The sequence below is a fragment of the Equus asinus genome, chromosome 26 (genome assembly GCF_041296235.1).
Source record: "Equus asinus isolate D_3611 breed Donkey chromosome 26, EquAss-T2T_v2, whole genome shotgun sequence".
Classification (NCBI taxonomy): domain Eukaryota; kingdom Metazoa; phylum Chordata; class Mammalia; order Perissodactyla; family Equidae; genus Equus; species Equus asinus.
Window position 1 is genome coordinate 24614939 of NC_091815.1, and position 19682 is coordinate 24634620.

The 19682-nt window shown below is 56.2% G+C and overlaps 2 protein-coding genes across 2 annotated transcripts; both read left to right on the forward strand.

Moving 5' to 3' along the window:
* The first annotated feature begins 329 nt into the window (after window positions 1–329).
* DLL3 (delta like canonical Notch ligand 3) lies at window positions 330–7754 on the forward strand. The gene is made up of 8 exons (XM_044759075.2): window positions 330–625; window positions 754–1035; window positions 1802–1859; window positions 2793–3035; window positions 3972–4189; window positions 4993–5215; window positions 6533–7124; window positions 7379–7754. The coding sequence occupies exons 1-8, from the start codon at window positions 557–559 to the stop codon at window positions 7551–7553; spliced, it is 1860 nt and encodes a 619-aa protein (XP_044615010.2). The 5' UTR covers window positions 330–556; the 3' UTR covers window positions 7554–7754.
* A 5481-nt stretch (window positions 7755–13235) lies between these two features.
* On the forward strand, window positions 13236–17020 carry SELENOV (selenoprotein V). The gene is made up of 5 exons (XM_044759073.2): window positions 13236–14649; window positions 16419–16443; window positions 16591–16644; window positions 16748–16822; window positions 16921–17020. Exons 1-5 carry the CDS (start codon window positions 13943–13945, stop codon window positions 16996–16998), a joined length of 939 nt encoding a protein of 312 aa, XP_044615008.1. The 5' UTR covers window positions 13236–13942; the 3' UTR covers window positions 16999–17020.
* Window positions 17021–19682: the final 2662 nt, after the last annotated feature.

A 19682-nucleotide genomic window follows, 5' to 3' on the forward strand; every position in this document is an offset into this window, starting at 1 on the left:
ACTTCATACGACTACACACAGTGGTCCAGGATCTCATACACTCATACACAATCATGAGGTCATGTACACCTCCATTCTCCCAGGCAGGTGCGCACGCATGCACGCGCACACACAGTTTTAGAATTATTTACAACCCCACAAACAGGCTTCACCACACACAATTTCAGGCACGTGTGGAGCCACACGGTCTCACCTAGACACACAATCACAAAGTCATGTAGTGCACTCTCCAGTAAGTAGCTTTTGCTCACACCACACACACACTACAGAATCTTAAAATCATACACAACCCCACACACAGGCTTAGCCCCCTCACCCCACGCCATCCTCAGGCACACACAAAGTTACACGCACAACCACACACAACATCATCCACTTGCTACACTGCCTGTGCCCACGACACAGAGTCTCACGGGTCCTATTGCAGCTTCCCTCCCTCTGCGACCCCCTCCCATAGGGTCCCCGGGAGCCGGCGGCTGCCTCAAGGGGCGGAGCCGTCCCCTCAGATATAAGGCTCCGGAGCCTGCAGCTGCGGCTCCCAAGACCCCGAAAGGCCATGGGCTCCCCGCGGATGCCCCAGCTCCTGTCCCAGATGGTGATTCTGGCGCTTATTTTCCTTCCCCAGGTCAGAGCAGGAGTGGAAAGGGATGCATGGGAGGGGGTGCAACCCAGGGGTCTCGGCGAGGGGGCCCGGGGAGGACGAGACGCCTGGGTCCCGCCGGCCCACTAACCCTGTGCCCCTTTGCGCCCCAGGCAAGGCCGGCCGGCGTCTTCGAGCTGCAGATCCTCTCCTTCGGGCCGGGCCCAGGCCCGGGGACCCCGCGGTCCCCCTGCGGCTCCCGGGGCCCCTGCCGCCTCTTCTTTAGGGTCTGTTTGAAGCCAGGAGTCTCCGAGGAGGCAGCTGAGTCTCCGTGCGCCCTGGGCGCGGCGCTGAGCGCGCGCGGACCCGTCTACACCGAGCAGCCCGGAGCGCCGGCGCCTGACCTGCTGCTGCCCGACGGCCTCATGCGCGTGCCCTTCCGGGACGCCTGGCCGGTGAGACCCGGCCCCGGGCCGCCCGTACGGGAGGCCTTACCCAAACCTCGACCGCCTTGAGCCCTCCAACTTCCAAGACCCCCAAACCCTACACATTGGGGACCCCAAATCTAACTCCAACTTGTCCTCTAGGGATCCCAAATCTTCTGCTCCTAGCTCTGCACGCTTCAGACCCCAAATCCCAAGAACCCCTGGAAATCCTAAATTCACAGAACTCGACTTCTTTTCCTTGGGGATCCCAAAACACTGGGATCCTCATCTTTATCCCGAAATCTCTTTGCACCTAGGGACCCTCCCACACCCTGTCTTGGAGACCCCCAATCTCCTCTCACCTTATCCCTTCTCAGATCTTCCAGGTGGGGCCCACATTCATGACTCTTGCGCCTCCAAAATCCTATCTCCCATCCCACAACCCCAGAAGCACAGAGGCGAACAGACTTGTATTTGAATTCTAGACCCTTGTCCTTTTGGGCAAGTGACTTTCCCTTTTCCAGCCTCGGTTTCCTCATCTGTAAAATGGGATTATCATGGCACCTCACAGGGTCCCTTTTGTGGGATTCAAGCAGGTATCTCGAGTATAGTGCTTACCACATAGTAAGTTCTCAATAATGAAAGTCTCTCCTTCCCTGGGCCTGTCCCTCTGGGAATTGTCCCTTGCCTGCCTGGTCCTTGGAATGGTCATCACCCCTAAATTCTGGCCTTCATCAAGTACCTGCCCTGAGCCCTGTCTTCCCCCACCTTCCTCTCCCCCTTCCTCCACCCACAGGGCACCTTCTCTCTCATCATCGAAACCTGGAGAGAAGAGTTAGGAGAACAGATCGGAGGTGAGTATCTTCAGTCTTGGGCCTGTGGTGGGGAGTGCAGGGTCTCCCGGGAGTTGGGGCCCCACGTGAGGGCCAGGAGGGTGACATGGGGCTGTCTGGAGGGCGGGGCATTCACGGGATTGCTGGACGCATGATATCACCCCAGCTCCTGGAGAGCGGTGCTGGGTGCGGATGGCTCCAGGGCTCTTGGCGTGTCAGCAGAGAAGTGTCCTGGGACTGGATGTAGGAGCCCACGGTCCTCATAGCGGGTGACATGGGGGAAGCTCTCTGACTACCTTGAAACTGAAGCCACTGGAGCTGGTTACAGCATCTCACAGTCCTACTGTCGCCATCTGACTTTGAGAACCCAGGCTACTTCTGGTTCTTTCACGCGAAGCTTTGTCACTTTGTCCGTAGAGGACCCAGGGAGCCCTATGGGGTGCCGCAGGCTCACCAGAGAGAATACTGAGCGGATGTTTCAGCGAGGCATATGGGGCGACCCTTAATGGCTGGGGGGCGGGGCGGGGGACTTTGGCGCTATGTAAGGCCCACAATGGGGTCCCTGTCATCTTTCTGATACAGGAAGATCTAGAGGCACAATTTGGGGGTGTTATGACCTCACTTCAAGAGAACTGTTATTGTCCCTTGGCACTATCTCATCACTACTTTTAAGATACAAAGATTCTGGGGCAAGATATGGGGACATTTCGGCTTCTCTGGGAGAACTGTGTTATCGTGATGGTCACAGGGTCCTAGATGGATCAGAGGTCCTGGGGCGCATTAGGGGGGTTACAGCCTTGCTAACGGGGTAACTGCCATTCTCACCGTGTCAACGGGACCCCCCCCCCCCCCGCCCTCCGCCTCCCAGGGCTCGAAAAGGGGAGTTGTGGCCTCTCTAGGAGGGGCGTGGGGGAGGGCGAGCCAGCCCCCCAGCGCCCCGCTTTCTCCCCGCAGGGCCCGCCTGGAGCCTGCTGGCGCGCGTGGCCGGCCGGCGCCGCCTGGCGGCCGGGGGCCCGTGGGCCCGGGACGTGCAGCGCGCAGGCGCCTGGGAGCTGCGCTTCTCGTACCGCGCGCGCTGCGAGCCGCCCGCCGTCGGCGCCGCGTGCGCGCGCCTCTGCCGCCCTCGCAGCGCTCCCTCGCGGTGCGGCCCGGGACTGCGGCCCTGCGCGCCGGCCGAGGAGGACTGCGAGGCCGCGCGTGAGTCCCGCGTCCCGCCCACCCCGTCCCCGGGACCCCCCTGCGCTCCGCTCGCGGCCCCCAGGCCCCTCTCACAGCCCGGGTACTCCCTTCCGGGAACTGAGGACCCCGTCCCTCCCTAGCCCCGCTCCTGGTCTTTAGTCCTCCAGCCGCCCAGCTACCACTTTCAGGGAAACTGAGGACTCGAGATTTCTCTCCAGCCCTCCTGGGCACCCTTCCCTCTTCCCAGCACTCTTATCGCCCCAAATAGGAACTCCACTCCCGTTTCCCACGCTGGTGTCCCCCAGTTCCTCCCCTAACCCAGACCCACACCCCTTTCCAGAAGCTAGGACCAACAAAGCTTCTAATTCTGGGGCCCTCCCTACCCCCACCCAGGAGCCTGGAAACTCCTCCCCAACCCTTCCACCCCCAGGGGTCCTTCAGCCTCCCTCCCTGCGATTGCATGCCAGACCCCAATGCTTTCTAAAGCTTGGGACCCCCGACCTCCACCTTGGGTACCCTCAGACCCCTCCCCAAGTTTCTGAGCCCCATCAAAACCCCTAGGAGTCCCAGGCTTGTCCAGATTCCACCCCCCCCCCAAGATCTGCCCCAATCCATCTCCCCTGAAAGTCAGGGGTCGCTCCCCAGTCCCCTCATTCTCCTCTCTCCAGCTCAGACCTGCGAGCCCCACTGCACTCTCCTTCCAAGACTCTGGAGCCCAATGCCCTGGGTTCAAATGCTCACTCTGCCACTTCCTAGCTGGGCAAGTCACCCCGCCTCTCTGAGCCTCAGTTTCCCTGTTTGTAAACTGGGGTGGCAATACCTTCTAGCCCAGAGGGTTGTCTGTTGCAAGGAGGAAGCAAAGTGATGCATGGAAAGCCCTCGGAAACTTCTGTGATCTCCCTCCTCCTGACCCTGGCCGTCATCCATTCGCCTCTGCCTCTCCTTCCCCCCCAGCGGCCTGTCGAGCCGGCTGCAGCTCCGAGCACGGCTTCTGTGAGCAGCCCGGTGAATGTCGCTGCCTGGAGGGCTGGACTGGGCCCCTCTGCACCGTCCCTGTCTCCACCAGCAGCTGCCTCAGCCCCAGGGGCCCATCCTCTGCCACCCCTGGATGCCTCGTCCCTGGGCCTGGGCCCTGTGATGGGAACCCGTGTGCCAACGGGGGCAGCTGCAGTGTCAGTATCACCGCCTCCCCCCTCATCCTGATCGGCACTTTGCCCTGGGAATTCCCACCGTCCCCCTGTCTGGGGCTCCATGGAACAACAGCTTGGGGGATGCTGGGGTGCTGTCAGGGAGGGCTTCCCGGAGGGGTCCAGCCTTGAAGTAGGATGAGGTGATGGGAGTGGGACTGGGGAGCGCACCCCCGGCGGGTGGCACCTAAAGGTGTGGACTTGGGAACGATTGGGGGGCGGGGGGGTCCTGTGGGGCCACAAAGTGCGCCCCCTCCCGGAGGGCTAGAGAACAACTCAGGGCCCAAGGTAGGGGGCGGTGGGGCCAGGTGGGTTGGGAATCTGGGACGGAGGGGGCATTAGAGAAGGCTTCCTGGAGATGAGCCCAGGGCTGAGGCTTCTGAGGTCCGATTGGACTGAGGGGTGGTGATGGGAGAAGGTAGACCACTCGAGTGGCCTGGTGTTCACTGGGATGAGGCAGCGCCCAGAGTGCGTCCCCTGGACGCTGCCACCAGGGGACAGTGAGAGACACTCAGGGCTCAGGTTAGGGGGCGGGCCTGAGAAGGGGACATCAAGAGAAGGCTGCACGGAGAGGGTGGGCTTCGAGCTGGGACCTCCAAGTAGGACTCGGCGACGCGGAGAGAAGCGGGGAGGGCAGAGCAGGCAGGTCAAGGTGTGGAGGTGGGGACGGATCTCCCTGGGTCCCCAGGGCGCTCCTCGGTGGGGCTGGAGGGGCAGGACCGAGGAGGGGGATGGGACTTTGCTCCAAGGAAAGCACCCGGGTCCGAAGTCCTCTCGCCCCTGCCCAGGAGACCCCGGGGTCCTTCGAGTGCGCCTGTCCCCGTGGCTTCTACGGGCTGCGGTGCGAGGTGAGCGGGGTGACGTGCGCGGACGGACCTTGCTTCAATGGCGGCTTGTGTGTGGGCGGCGCAGACCCCGACTCCGCCTACATCTGCCACTGCCCGCCCGGGTTCCAGGGCTCCAACTGCGAGAAGAGAGTGGACCGCTGCAGCCTGCAGCCGTGCCGGAACGGTGAGGCGGGGAGGGCGGACGCGAGGGAGGCGGGGGGGGGGGTGTCCCTGGCCGGCCAGGGCGCAAGAGCAGGGCACGGCCCAGATAGTGCGGGGGGATGGAGGGGGGGTCCTCTCGGGCAGTGGCCTGGGGACGTGGTCCTCCCCCTCTGCCCAGCCTGTCTGTTCTTCTGGAAAACGGGCAAGGTGATATTCCTGTCTCATAAATATTTATTGAGCACCTACTGTGTGCCAGGCCCTGTTCTAGGCACTGGGGATAGAGCAGGGAACGAAATAGGCAAACCCCTCTGCCCTCGTAGAGCTGATGGGGCAGACAGACAAGAAACAAGATAAATAAGTAAATTATATCGGAGGTTAGATGGTGACCTAAACTGAGAAGAAAAATAAAGCCAGAAGGGGGATGGGGAGTGGGTGTGGGGTGGTAGGTTGACATTTTAGCTGAAGCGGTTAGGGAGGACCTTGCTGAAGGTCGACAGGGAGGGAGCCATGTGGGGATCTGGGGGAAGATTGTTCCAGGCAGAGGGACTAGCAAGTGCAAAGGCCCTGAGGTAGGAAGGTGCCTGGTGTGTTGAGGATCACAGGGAAGTCACTGTGGCTGGAGCAGAGTGAGTGAAGGGAGAGCAGGGAGAGGTCAGGGGGGTGACAGGGACGGATCCTGTGGGACTTCATGGGCCACGGGGAGGATTTTGGTTTCATCCTGAGATGGAGCCACAGGAGGGCTCTGAGCAGTGGTGACACCTGATCTAAGTGTTACCAAGAGTAAACTAGATCATGAATGGAAAGGGCTCTGCGCGTTCCTATTATAATAATACTGATCGTCTGCAAAACACTCAGTGAGTGTTCACTGTGGTCTCAGTGGTACCAGGGACCCCGCAGTGACCAGGACAGCTCTGGGCCCTGCCCTCCTGGGGGTACCAACCCGGAGGGGAAGACAGAGTCGTCCCCAGAGCTGAGAGCGGACAGGGCTGTGGTGGGGGGAGCACAGGGCTGGGATGGAGGAAGAGTCAGAGAGGGCTTCCTGGAGGAGGGGACATCTGCGGAGAGCCCTGAAGGGTGAGCTCGGGAAGAGAAAAGGTGACAAGAATGGGAGGAACGGAGGAAGGCAAATGGGAAGGGGCGTCCATTTCAGTCTGGTTGACGCCCAGACAAAAAGAGAGACGCAGAGAGCCAGGGAGGCGAGGCCGAGTCAATCAGGACATCACCCGGAGGAAAGGAGGCGGGTCGCCTCCAGGGGCCGGCCCTGGAGTTATACGGAGAGAGCGGGGACCCGGAGAAAGGGGCGGAGACAGAGCCGCGCCCTGACGCCCGCTCCCCGCAGGCGGGCTCTGCCTGGACCTGGGCCACGCCCTGCGCTGCCGCTGCCGCGCCGGCTTCGCGGGGCCGCGCTGCGAGCACGACCTGGACGACTGCGCCGGCCGCGCCTGCGCCAACGGCGGCACGTGCCTGGAGGGCGGCGGCGCGCGCCGCTGCTCCTGCGCGCTGGGCTTCGGCGGCCGCGACTGCCGCGAGCGCGCCGACCCGTGCGCCGCGCGCCCCTGCGCCCACGGCGGCCGCTGCTACGCCCACTTCTCCGGCCTCGTCTGCGCCTGCGCGCCCGGCTACATGGGCGCGCGCTGCGAGGTCCCCGTGCGCCCCGACGGCGCGCCCCACGGCGCAGGCGCGCTGCCCGCGGCCCCGCCCGGCCCGAGGCCCGGGGGTCCGCAGCGCTTCCTTTGGCCGCCGGCTTTGGGACTGCTGGGGGCCGCGGGCTTGGCCGGCGCTGTGCTCTTGCTGGTCCACGTGCGACGCCGTGGCCCTGGCCGGGATACTGGGTCTCGCTTGCTGGCGGGGACCCCGGAGCCGTCGGTCCACGCGCTCCCTGACGCGCTCAACAACCTGAGGACGCAGGAGGGTTCCGGGGACGGCCCCAGGTGAGGGCTGGGCCGCAGACGTCTGCCTCGTCCCTCTTGGCTGCTTGCGTCAGTCTCCAAAGAGCAATGCCAAAGACCTGATTCCTTGATGGGCCTTCCTGATTGGGCCCTTCCTCTTACCCCAGCTCCAGCCCTTTCCTGATTCGGTCCTTCCCCAGTTCCCCTCTTTGGCTTTGGGGTCCCTTCCATGGTGGGTGGGGAAAACCAGATCTGAGAATGTCAAGAGCCTGGATCTTACTCTTTTCCTCCCGCAGCCCGTCCGCAGATTGGAATCGCCCTGAGGATGGAGACTCTCGTGCGATCTACGTCATATCTGCTCCTTCCGTCTATGCTCGGGAGGTAGATACCCGCTTCTACCCCCCTGCTCACACTGGGCAGAGGCAGCCCGCGCTTTTCCTGCAGCTCTCTTTTATGATATCTGTAAAATGAGTAGGGTGCAGACTCTGGAAGGCCCTTAAGCCCCCTTTTCACTTCTGACCGTTCTATTTGGCATCCCTTTTGCTGTCATTTTGAGTTCCTTGCCATCTTCTCTTTGGATGACGGATGGAGCGTCTCCACCGGTTTCCGCGCACTTGGGAGAGGGCGAGGAGGCGGAGGGGCAGCCGTTTCTAATGCCTCCACCCGTTTCGTTTCTAGGCCTGAGCTGCCCTTCTCCATCAGCTCCTGGAGACAGAACCCGGATCTTTTTGGATTAACTTGGTGGTGCCCGATCTCTGCCTCAGACACTTTGCAGTTGAAGCGGGAAGGGGTGGCTGGGAGAATTTTCCCCGAAAGTTGTACATAACGGTTATTTATATCCTGTTTTTCTCTCTCCCCGTCTCTCCAGAGGCGTTTATAAAGGCTCTTATTTTGATCAGCTTTGACTCATCAGGTTGAGTGCTTTGTTTTTGGTGTTGGGGCTGAGGGGAGAGATTTTGTCTCCTGAGCAGAAAAATAGATAGCACTCTTGCGGGGGTCAGAAACAACTCAAAGTGGCTCAAACAAGAAAAAGGATTTATTAGTTCATAAAAATGAAAAACCCTGTGATAGTAGCTTCCGCAGGGCTGGATCCAGGGGCTGGGTGCCTTCCGGATCTCTCGTTGGCTCTGGGATGACTTGTGCATAAACAGGCTTTCATTGGCCCTGGCTTGTCACATGGCTGTGCCTGAGCCCCTGGCCAGGCGGTGTGGCTTATTCTGATTGGCCAGGCTTGCTCATTTGTCTCGTGTGTGGCAGGAAGTAAGGTCGGCCTGCCGAATCACATGGAATATCTGAATGAAGGAGTCTCCCTCCTTCTTGCAAAGATCGGGGTTTGTCTCCAGACATGAGTACTGCAGGGGGCAGGCCAGCCAGCAGCACCCGTCAGGGAAAGCAGAAAGGGTCCATTTTACAGAAGAGGAAGTTGGGGCGCAGAGTAGGTGTGCGTGGGAGCTGGGCTGGACTGCTCTTGTATCATGCCTCCCTGCTGAAGAGCTCACGGGATCTTTGTGGCCCTGCGTTGTGCTGCTCTGTTTCTAAAAAACACAGTGCAACGATGTTGGCTGCCTCCAGTACCCTGAAGTTTATAAGGTATTACACAAAATAAAACATGTAAAGAGTAATTTCATACAACTTCTAAAATGAAAAGTGCGCATCCCCTTAAGTCCGATAGTTACATTTCCAGGACTTTGCCCTACGCGTAAGCTTCCACGTGGGCACAAAGGTGTCTGTATGGCGGCATTGTTTGTAATCGCAAAAGGTGTACACAACTAGAAGGTGTGATGAGAGGGCACTGGTTGCATTCCTTATGGGCCATTTATAAATAGAATATTATTCAGCTGTTAAAATAATGAGGCAGATAGGTACGTACTAATCTGAGATCATCTAGATATTTGGTCCAACAAAAAAGAACAAGGTGCAAAAGAATGCAGAGGGTGCTACCATTTGTGTTTTTTAAAGAGGGACCGTATGGAGTTCCACGTCTGGCATGACGGCTCGAGGAGGCTTGCAGACCCACTTGCCAGCAAAACTGGTGAAGATTATGAAAACAGAACAGAGCAACAAACCAACCATTTGAAGTCTTTGGGAATGGGCCTAAGGGCACATAGCAAATTAATAAACGTTTATTCATGATAATCTACTAAAATTTGGTAAGAACGGTGAGAATCAGTGACATTTGAACCAACACCTGCTTCTTCCCTGCCTCCTCCCAGCTCAGCAAAACAGAAACTCCGTTCCTAACTGGTAAACTGAGAACATAGGGTTCCCTCCCTACCCCCCACCCCGCCCCAGTTCCCAGTTGAAGGCTACCTTCATAGCCTTTCTTATCCTGCCTTCTGCTACCTGTTGCCGAGGCTAAGTTCTGGGTGAGCACAGCTAAGAGGTGAGGGCTCCCTTCTTCCGCCCGGCCCCCACTGGGGGCCTCTACCTTGGCTGTGGTGCTGCTGAGGATACTGGGGCCCTGACTGCCCTCCCCTTGCTCCTGGAGCACAGCTTCCACACTAAGAGGGCGAGCTGACGAGACCTGGGGCTGCTGCCCACCCCACTGAGGGCTCAGCTCCTGAAGTGGGGTCACTCAGAGAAGAACACCATGGTCCTCACCCCCAGTATCAGAGCCATGGCTCAGAGATTTTGGGGAGAAACAGGCTGTAGAACGGACAGCTCCAAATCTCTCCTCAAATGAACTATTTGCGACAGAGCATGGAGAGGTTCGAGCCTAAAAGTGCCCTCAAAAACTGGAGGTGGCGGTAAGAGGCCATTGGAAGGAGATTGATAGATTCATTGGAGATGTGAGTGAAACTCTAGGTGGGCTCGTTTGCCAGAGAGGAAGAGAAAGAGACAGCTGAGAAGAGCCCTCCTGGGGTCAGAACAAATCTCAAACTGACCTTGGGAACTAACCCTTCAAAGGATCCCTAATTTTTTCAGCCTCTGAAGAAATGTATGCCCCAGGATGCTGTTGGAAACAACAGAGGAATTACTGGGCGATTAGTGGAACTTAACTGCTGAGACAGAGAACCTGCCGATAGCCTGGGGTCATCCAGGGGACTGTGGACATACCTCAGGCTGCATCCCCTGGGGCTCTGCGATGCAGGGAGGAGGAGAGAAATAGACATCACTAAAATAATCTAGCCAGTCACTAAACAAGAAGTAAAGGAAAGTATAATAACAATGTTGCACCAGACAATATTGATAAAGAGATAATAAATAAAAAAAAAAGAAATGGAAATTCTGGAGTTGCAAAGTACAACATCTGAGATGAAAAATTCTCTGGAGAGGCTCGACAGTAGATTTGGACTGGCAGAAGAAAGCGTCAGCAAACTTGAAGGTAGATTGGTAGAGATTATGCAATCTGAACCAGAGAGGGAAAAAAAATGAAGAAAAATCAACACAGCCTCAGAGAAATGTGGGGCATCATTAAGAACACTAATATACATGTAATGGGAGTGCCAGAAGGAGAAGAGAGGAGAGAGACAGAGAGGAGAAAAAAAATATTCAAAGAAATAATGGCTTAAATCCCAAATTTATTGAAAAACATGAATCTCTACACATCCAGGAAGCTTAATGAACTGTTAGTAGGAAACACGCAAGAATATCCACAAACAGACACATCATAGTAAAAAGGCTGGATGCCAAAGACAGTGAGAAAATCTTGAAAGCAGCAAGAAAAAAACAACTTAGCACTTACGCGGGAGCCCAGTGAGATCAACAGCTGACTACTCACTGAAGAAACGGAAGCCAGAAGGCAGCGGGCTAACACATTCAAATTGCTCAAAGGAGAAAAACTGTCAATCAAAAATCCTATATCCAGGGACTGGCCTGGTGGCACAGCGGTTAAATTTGCACGTTCCGCTTTGGTGGCCCACCTGGGGTTTGCCAGTTCGGATCCCAGGTGCAGACCTACGCACTGCTTATCAAGCCGTGCTGTGGCAGGCGTCCCACATATAAAAAGTAGAGGAAGATGGGCATGGATGTTAACTCAGGGCCAATCTTCCTCAGCAAAAAAAAAGGAGGATTGGTGGCAGTTGTTAGCTCAGGGCTAATCTTCCTCAAAAAAAAAAAAAATCCTATATCTAGTAAAGCTATCTTTCAAAAATGAAAGCAAAATAGGGATATTCTCAGATAAGCGAAAACTGAAAGACTGTTGCTAGCAGACTTGCCTTATAAGAAATACTAAAGGAAGTTCTTCAGGCTGAAAGCGAGTGACCTCAGACAGTAATTGAAATACACATGAAAAATCAAGAAGCATGGATAAAGGTAATTATGTAACTATGAAAGAGAGTCTAAATGCATGTTTATTCTTTCTTCTCTTTAAGCCATATATTGAATAAATATCTATACCTATAAATTCTTCTTTCAAGTTTCACTGTATTGAATTTCCGTGTCATGAGGAATGACTCTACCTTTAAAGACTATGTGGACATGGAAACAAAAGCCCATTACAAAATAATATTTAAATGGAAAGTAAATACATCAACACCAGCCCATTTTTCCTTCTAAGACAACTCTTGATACTCGGAGGCTAAGAGTCTTTGCTGCCTTGAACCAGTTGTGCAACCTGCTGAGAGAGCAGAACTCAGTTTAAAAGCAGAGATGGAAAGACGTGCTACACTCATCCTATTTTTTTGATCAGTCGCTGCCTAAAAACCGAAGGCAGGCAGTTGAATCCCATGGATTCCCCCCTTTGAGGTACTTCCTGGTGTAAAGGCTGCCTCACCTGTGACAGAATCTTGGCACCACCACCATTCACACCCATTAGTCATTATGGGAGCAGAGCTGGCTGGATTCTCAGAGTGACAACCGAAGTTCTCTGATTTACCATCAGAGGGAAGAGGCCCTCACCCAAGTCAGCAGACCCTTTAAAATGCAGGCCCTTGTTTCATGCTTTGCCTCTCGGATGGCGGCAGGCTCAGCCTAAGGTGGCAGCGGCTGGGGCAAGGAAGACCGTCTCAGGTTATCAGAACTCACAGGGAAGGAAAGTTATCGTGGCCTGAATCCCTCACTTTCCAGATGAAAGGAAGCAGAGCCCTAAGGACCAAGGGGGAAGGCATTCCACACCAAGAGGAAACTTGTGATTTTTTTTTTCTCTTTCAGCAGATCTTTAAATCTTGCAAGCCCAAACTTATTGTGTTTAGCACAATGGCAATACTAAATAAAGTAACCTCAAGGATCACTCAAAAAATAAATAAAATAAAAAGCCTGCAAAGGCACAGAAATTGGACTGCCTGGATTCAGATCTTGATTCTGTCACCCATTCAAACAAGCCACTTCACCTCTCTGCATCTTAATTTCCTTATCTGTAAAAGGAGAATCATAATAGAATCTGCTTCAGAAAGTTGTGAGTATTAAGTAAGGTAAGTGCAAAGCATTTTTTTCCCTAAGATTTTATTTTTCCTTATTCTCCCAAAGTCCCCTGGTACATAGTTGTGGGTCCTTCTAGTTGTGGCCTGTGGGACGCCGCCTCAGTGTGGCTTGATGAGCAGTGCTATGTCTGTGCCCAGGATTTGAACTGGCGAAACCCTCGGCCGCTGAAGCAGAGCGTGTGAACTTAACCACTCTGCCACAGGGCTGGCCCTGGTGCAAAGCATTTTATAACAGAGGCTGGCAAATAACAGACGCTCAGTAAATGTTAGTTCTCAATTTTATGCCATGAGAGGAAAACCCATTTCAAAGCCTGTTCCACAGAGGGGCAAACTCAAGCCCAGACAGGAGTAGAGACCTGTCTAGCATCCCACAGAAAATTCGGTGTCTTTTCTGATCTTCCCGGCTTTTGAGACCCAGGCCTGGGGTTTAACACAGGAAGGGCAGTACAGCGGGTCATGCCGCCCTTCTGCTCAAAACCCTTCCATGAATCCAACTAGGGTCTGTACCTGACCTAATAGCATTGGACCAATGTCAGGCTCCGTGTTTTGACAATGTACGGTGGTTGCATAAGATATTATTGGGGAAAGCTGCGTGAACGTTACACAAGAATCTCTGTACCGTTTTTCCAACTCCTTGCGAGTATTAAACTATTTCAAAGCAAAAAGAGAAAGATTTATTGAGCACCTGCTGTGTGCCAGGCCTTGTTCTAGGAGCTGGGGCCTCAGCGGTGAAGATGACGAGTCCCCACCGTGGAGGAACTCACAGTGCAATAGGGCTGTTGGCAGAGCGGTTTAGTGCCAGGACCCCGGAGCCTGACAGCTTCCGTTTGAATCCTGGCTCTGCCACTGACTGGCTGTGGGCATGTGTGTAAGCGTTTGGCACTATATAAATTCTGTTATTGTTATTATTATTTTTCTCCAGATCTCTCGGTTGTCCCCTCCTCTAGGAAGCCCTCTCTGATTTCCCCAGACTGATTCTACCACCTCTTCTGGGATTTCACAGGTCCCTGTGCACCCCTCACCATCTCTCTGACCCCTGTGCCCGTCCCCGCCTGCTCCCCGAGCCCCGACCACCCTGGGCTGTCTTGTTTGGTGATGGGTATGTCTCCCCCACTGGACAGGGAGCCTGAGGATGGGACCAGGGCTTTCCTGATCAGGGCTCTGTCCCCAGCATCACCCAGCACAGGGCGGTGCCCGCAGCAGGCAGTCGATAACCAGATGCTGAACGCATGAATGTGAAGGGCAGCGAGGGGACCACGGGGGCAGTCTGTGTGTTCCTTACCCTGGTCATGGCATGGGGATCCTCGGGCGACATCTGGGGGTGCCGCTCCATCCCCGGGCCTGAGTGATAGAACCCGCGCGCGAGTGGAACACGGTGTAACAGTGCCCCCTTGTGGTCGCCCCCCGTCCTAGAACCCTGGCGCGGGTGAGGCTCCCCCTGCCCAAGCGAGGAGGGCGGGGCGGGATCCCAACCCGGGTCACCCGGGGCCCCCGGCGCCCATGAACAACCAGGCGCGGGCCCAAGCCCCCTCCCTGGCCCGGACCTCCGTCTCGGTCCGGGCTTCGACTCCGGTCAGGACCTCGATCCCAGTTCGGACCTTGACTCCCGTCGGGACCTTGACCCTGTCTCAGACCCCAACTCCCGTCCGGGCCTCGACTCCGTCTCGGACTCCGACTCCGGTCCGGGCCTCGACCCCGGTCCGGCCCGCGACTCCGGTCGGGACCTCGACCCCGGTCCGGCCCCCGACTCCGGTTCGGGCCTCGACCCTCAGCCGGACCCCGACTCCGGTCTGGCCCCCGACCCTGGTCCGGATCCCAACCCCAACCCCAACCTCATCCTCGGTCGCTGCCGCGAACTCCGCCCTACCTGTGGATCCGCCTCCAGAACCTGCTCCAGGGCCCACTTTGTCGCCCGATAAAGACCCTGCGCCCACAACGCCGAGTGTGAAGCATGTCCCATCAGTCGCCAATGGATTCCGGCCCACCCAGGAGCCCCTTCCTGCGCCCCCTCCATCGGCCACTGATTTGCTGGGGCCCACCCCGAGCTCAGACCCATCCACCACCAAGTGGACAGATCCCAATTCTGGACCTATCGTGCCCATCCTGGGGACCCTCCCGACGGCCACACCAATTCCTACCAACACCTTCGCCTCCACCAGTGAGAACTTCCAAGCGGACAACAAGATCACGATTCGAGTGATCTACTGGTGAGGGGCCATCCCCACCCCACCGCCTTTCTCCCCCTGGGGACAGGGCTGGACCGAGTACGTGCTGGGGTCTAGGGCAGGTGAGCGGAGGGAGTCTTGATACCCAGGTTGGAATCGTGGCTCCACCCATCATTCTCTTTGGGACTAGAGAGCTCTGGGTTCTAATTCCTGCTCTCAGCTTCATCCCTTCACTCTCATTCATTCATTCATTCATTCATTCAGGAGCCACTTGCGTTCCTCCGTAGGGACGCTAGGACGGAGCCCCCTGAGGGAGGACGGGGTGGGGGAGCTTCGGACTGGGTGGTCAGGGGCCGCCTTTCTCAGGAGGTGGCGCTGGAGCTGCCATACTTGTCATGAGGGGGAGGAGGCTGCGAAGGGAAGAGCTGGGGTGGGGGAGGGGATCAAGGCAGCAAGGGGGAGGGGCCAGCAAGTGCAAAGGTCAGAGGAGGCTGGCCTCTGTTCTCATTTGTGAGCCCAGCTGGGTCTCTCTCTGTGTCAAGGACAACAGCAACACATGACCTTCCTTGACTTCCCTGAGACCTAAGGCTGAAGGTGCCCAGGGAGGGACCTTTGTCTGCCCCCAACCCTGTGCCTCTTGCCTGTTCTAGAAGGTCCGCTGCCCCTCACCTCTCCTCGTCTCACTTTTTCCCTCTTCTCTCTGTCCAGGCCATCTCTCCCATTCTCTGTCTGTCTCCCCAACCCACTGTCTCTTTTCCTTTCCTCTTGCTGTGCATGTCTCTTTCTCCTTCTCCTGTCTCTGTTTCCCCATCCTCCGCCCCTTCTCTGCCCATTTCCTCCTTTCTTTCTTTCTTTTTTTTTTGGAGGAAGATTAGCCCTGAGCTAACTACTGCCAATCCTCCTCTTTTTGCTGAGGAAGACCGGCCCTGAGTTAATATCTGTGCCCATCTTCTTCTACTTTATATGTGGGATGCCTACCACAGCATGGCTTTTGCCAAGCGGTGCCATGTCTGCACCTGGGATCCAAACCGGCGAACACCGGGCCACCGAGAAGCAGAATGTGTACACTTAACCACTGCGCCACTGGGCCGGCCCCCATCTCCTCCTTTCTATCTGTTTCTCTGGCTCCACAGATTCCTTATTTCATTCATTCAACAACTCTCATTAAGCACCTACTATGTGCCAGGCCCTGTTCTTGGCTTCAGGGACCCAGCAGTGAAGGAGACAGAGATCCTCGTCCTTGCGGTGCTGACATTCTGATGTGCAGGGGCAGGAATGAACAACACACGGCACACATAGTAAATTGGCTATCTTAGAAGATGACCAGTGCTGTGGACACAAGGCAGCTTAGGGGGGTGGGTCACAGTTTCAGCTGGGGGAGTCAGGAAGGCCTCGCTGAGAAGGTGATATCCAAGCAAAGACCTGAAGGAGGGGAGAGGAGGAGCCACGGAGATACCAAGGACAGAGCCTTCTGCAGTGGGAATAGCCAGTGCAAAGGCCCTGAGGCAAGCCATGCCCGGAGTGTTGGAAGAAGAGCTAGGAGGTCCCTGTGGCTGGAGCAGACTGGTCCAGGAGGAGATGGGGAGGAGATGGGGCCGCGAGGTGATGGGGGCAGGTCCTTCGGGGGCTGTGGGCCATGGTGAGGACTGTGGGGATTTGCCCTGAGTGAGATGGCGCTATGGGAGGGTTCTGAGCCGGAGGAACGTGAGCTGACTCGGGGGTTCACGGGGTCCCTCTGGGCCTGGGGGATACTGATGCCGTGTCTTCCCTCTGTCTCTCTCTGCCTCCCTCCTCCTGCCCTCGGCTTCCAGCGGCCTCTGAAGCTATGGCCTTCGGGTGAGTAGTTCTGGCTTTGCAGGTGGGAGGCGTGTAGGACATGAGGTCTGGAAGGAGTTCCTGTCCCTCCCCCCCCTGCCCTCCCAAGTCCGGCGACCCCGTGACCCTGCGATCCCGGGACCGCATGATCTCATCTCCTCCCCACAGTACATTCTGCTGAGAAAGAGTCTGGACCAGCAATTCCCAAACCGTCTAGTCTTTGTGAGTTTGCCTGGGGCGTGGGGGGGCAGCCAGGGTGCTGAGACCCCCGAGGGGCCTGGGGGGAGCTCTCAGCCTCCCCCCACCCCTAACATTCCCTCCCCAGGAGGAGGACGTAGGCGCCCAGGCTTCGGGGGAGTTTGAAGTGTTTGTCGAAGGGAAACTGGTCCATTCGAAGAAGGTGATTCTGAGCAAGGGTTTCGGGCGCGGAGGGAGGGTGGTGCCGGGGCCCTGGAGGTGGGGGACACTCACGTTGGTGTTCCTTCCCTCTGTGCCCAGAAAGGCGATGGCTTTGTGGATGAGGCCAGGCTGCGGAAAATCGTGAGCGCTATCAATGAGGAGATCAAGAGAAGGTAGCAGGCACCTGGTAGGCCGGAGGTGAGGTGGGAGGGGTGGAGGCTGGGCTGGGGGGGGGGTGGGGTGGGCAGGGGGCTGGGCACTGTCTTGGAATCAAAGACACCCGAGCCCCCATCCTAGCTCAGTCAGTCCTCACTGTTCTCACTGGGACAAGTCATCTGCAAGCTTTGCTGAGCCTCAGTTTCCCCACCTGTCAGATGGGGTTGTTGAGATGATTCTCGAGACGCCTCATCAGAGCTAATAAATAGTGCCTTGGCCCAGAGGAGGGCTCAGGGAATGTCAATGATATTTTTTTTTTCAAAAGAGCTTTAGATTTCTCTTTTTTTAGTTTTTAGTTGTAAACCTGTGCTACCCAAGAACAGCATGTGTCTTTTCGATTGAAAATTGATACTTAAAATTAAATATGTTAAAGATGCATTCATTAGTCACGCTAGCCACCTGTGGCTGCTACATTGCACAGTGCAGACGCAGAATGTGGGATCACTGCAGAAAATTCTAGGCTAACTTTGTCTGAAGCTATTAAAGGACGTGCATGATAATTTACTTGCCTCCCATCCTGGATTGTTCAAACCACTTAGCGTACACACATCCCCAAGCTGCTGCTTACTAGGTGGCAGGCACTGTCCTAACGCTTCCCGTGGATTACGATGCACTATTATTTTTATGGTGCTGTCATCACTATTACTATTTAAAATTGTTTTCTCTCTTCTCTCTCCATCTCAGGAGCCTCAGCAGGATGACGAGAAGGGCTGAAATGTTGCCAAGTCAGGTCCTTTTCTGATGGCGGCTGGGGCTGGGGTGGGTTCCGGGAGGGGCTGAGAGGGAAATACATACAGAGTCTGCCTCCCTGAGTTCTGGTCTCACTGTGGCTGCTGTCGCCACCCTCACTCCTGAGGTCTATGGAAGTGGCCTGCTCCATCCTTCCAGCATCTCCAACGTTTGGCCCTGGGTGGGGGGAGGGGAGGCCGGCTGTGAACATAAGGCTAGCCCTGTTGCTCCCAGCCTTGCTCCTGGTGGTCTAGCCTCCACTCTTCATGCTGTCGAGGTCGGTTTCTTTCTCTTGTGGCTTCTTCCTTTCCCATGCCCTGGTTTGGGATACATTTTGAAAACTTCCCATCTTACTGGCATTTTTAGGGATTAAGACAGAAATAGGGATTGTGGCAAGTCCCAAACCCTTGACATCCCAGACTTCACTGCGTGACAGAACCACCTTCCAAAACCCACAGGTCTTAGAATCCCAGAGTGGGGCGGGGTCTCGAGGACCTGGGGGAGGGCCATCTGTGCATTCAGTGGACATTCATGGGCCCCTATTCTGCACCTGGCACTGTGGGGTCACTGGGCGTGTGCCAGGAGGTCTGGGGCAAGGCATGGGCATCAGACTTTTACCACGTCTGACTGAATCACGGCTCCAGGAGTTGACTCCCTTTCCGACTCTCCTCCCCTCCCCAAGGCCGGAGGTTGGGTGTGGAGACCGTGCTGGAATCACAGGGTTTAGGGCCCCCATCCTCTAGGCACACTGTCGGTGCTTCTGGTGTAGCTCCCACCCCCCACCCCATCTGAGTCATCTCGTTAGCGGGAATCATCTAGGGACCCACTGCCAGTCACCTCATCAGCAGAAACCATCAGGGCCCACCACGAATAACCAAGACACTCCTGTTGCTGGGAAATTCCGAGTTCAGAGGTTACCTCCAGAAGTCAGGGCAAAGGCCAGACCTCTTTCTGCGTAAAGCTAATTTTTCACTACACAGCAGGTTTGAAGGAGTCTCTGCAGGGACAAGGTGAGTGGCAGGGACCTGGGGGGTCCCCGGAGGAGGCGTCACCAGTGCAGGGCAGGGATGGCGGCTGTGGCAGAGTGAGGTGGGACAGAGAGGGGCTGGAGAAGGCGGAGGAGCAGGCCCTGGAGCGCCTTGTCCCTGCAACACACAGAGTTCCTGTCTCTGGCTTAAATCCTCACAACTTGAGCTGTGCGTGTCCTTGGGAGGTGGTGTGGCAGATGGGCTCCACCTCGGACTAGCTGAATGGCCCTGATGGGTCACAGAAGCTCCTGGCACCTCTGGCTGTTCCCTCACCTGGAACTCAGAGATGCTAAGAGGACCCAGGGGCCGGGCACTGAGAGGGTGAGAGGAGTCAGCCCGTGTAGACACTCGGAACAGTGAGGCCCAGGAGGTGCTAAACAATCTTCTTCTTTTCTCTACATTAGAGAAGAGAGTCACGAGTCACTTGACTTAGGTCACACAGCTGGGGTGGACTAAGATTCCAACCAGCCCATCTGTCTGCAGAACCCGAGTTTTCCCACCGCACTCTGTGGCCCCGGACAAGCAGAAGAGGAAGGCAGAGTTCAGGATTGGGGTTTCAGTGTTTTCTCCTGCTGTCCGCGACTTCACACCCAGACAAGGGGTGGCAACCATGAGAGACACTTCATGGCAGTTGTCCACCAAATCATTCTTTTTTTAATTTTAATTTAATTTTATTATTATTTTTTTTTGAGGAAGATTAGCCCTGAGCTAACATCTGCTGCCAATCCTCCTCATTTTGCAGAGGAAGACTGGTCCTGAGCTAACATCCGTGCCTGTCTTCCTCTACTTTATATGTGGGACGCCTACCACAGCATGGCGTGCCAAGCAGTGCCATGTCCGCACCAGGCATCTGAACCGGCGAACCCAGGGCCGCCAAAGCGGAACGTG

Excerpts from the sequence above, each read along its gene's own strand:
- DLL3 (XM_044759075.2), top strand. The coding sequence starts at position 557 with ATGGGCTCCCCGCGGATGCCCCAGCTCCTGTCCCAGATGGTGATTCTG. Across the intron at positions 3,036-3,971 it reads GGAGGACTGCGAGGCCGCGC|CGGCCTGTCGAGCCGGCTGC; the intron begins GTGAGTCCCGCG and ends CTTCCCCCCCAG. Across the intron at positions 7,125-7,378 it reads GGTTCCGGGGACGGCCCCAG|CCCGTCCGCAGATTGGAATC; the intron begins GTGAGGGCTGGG and ends TTCCTCCCGCAG.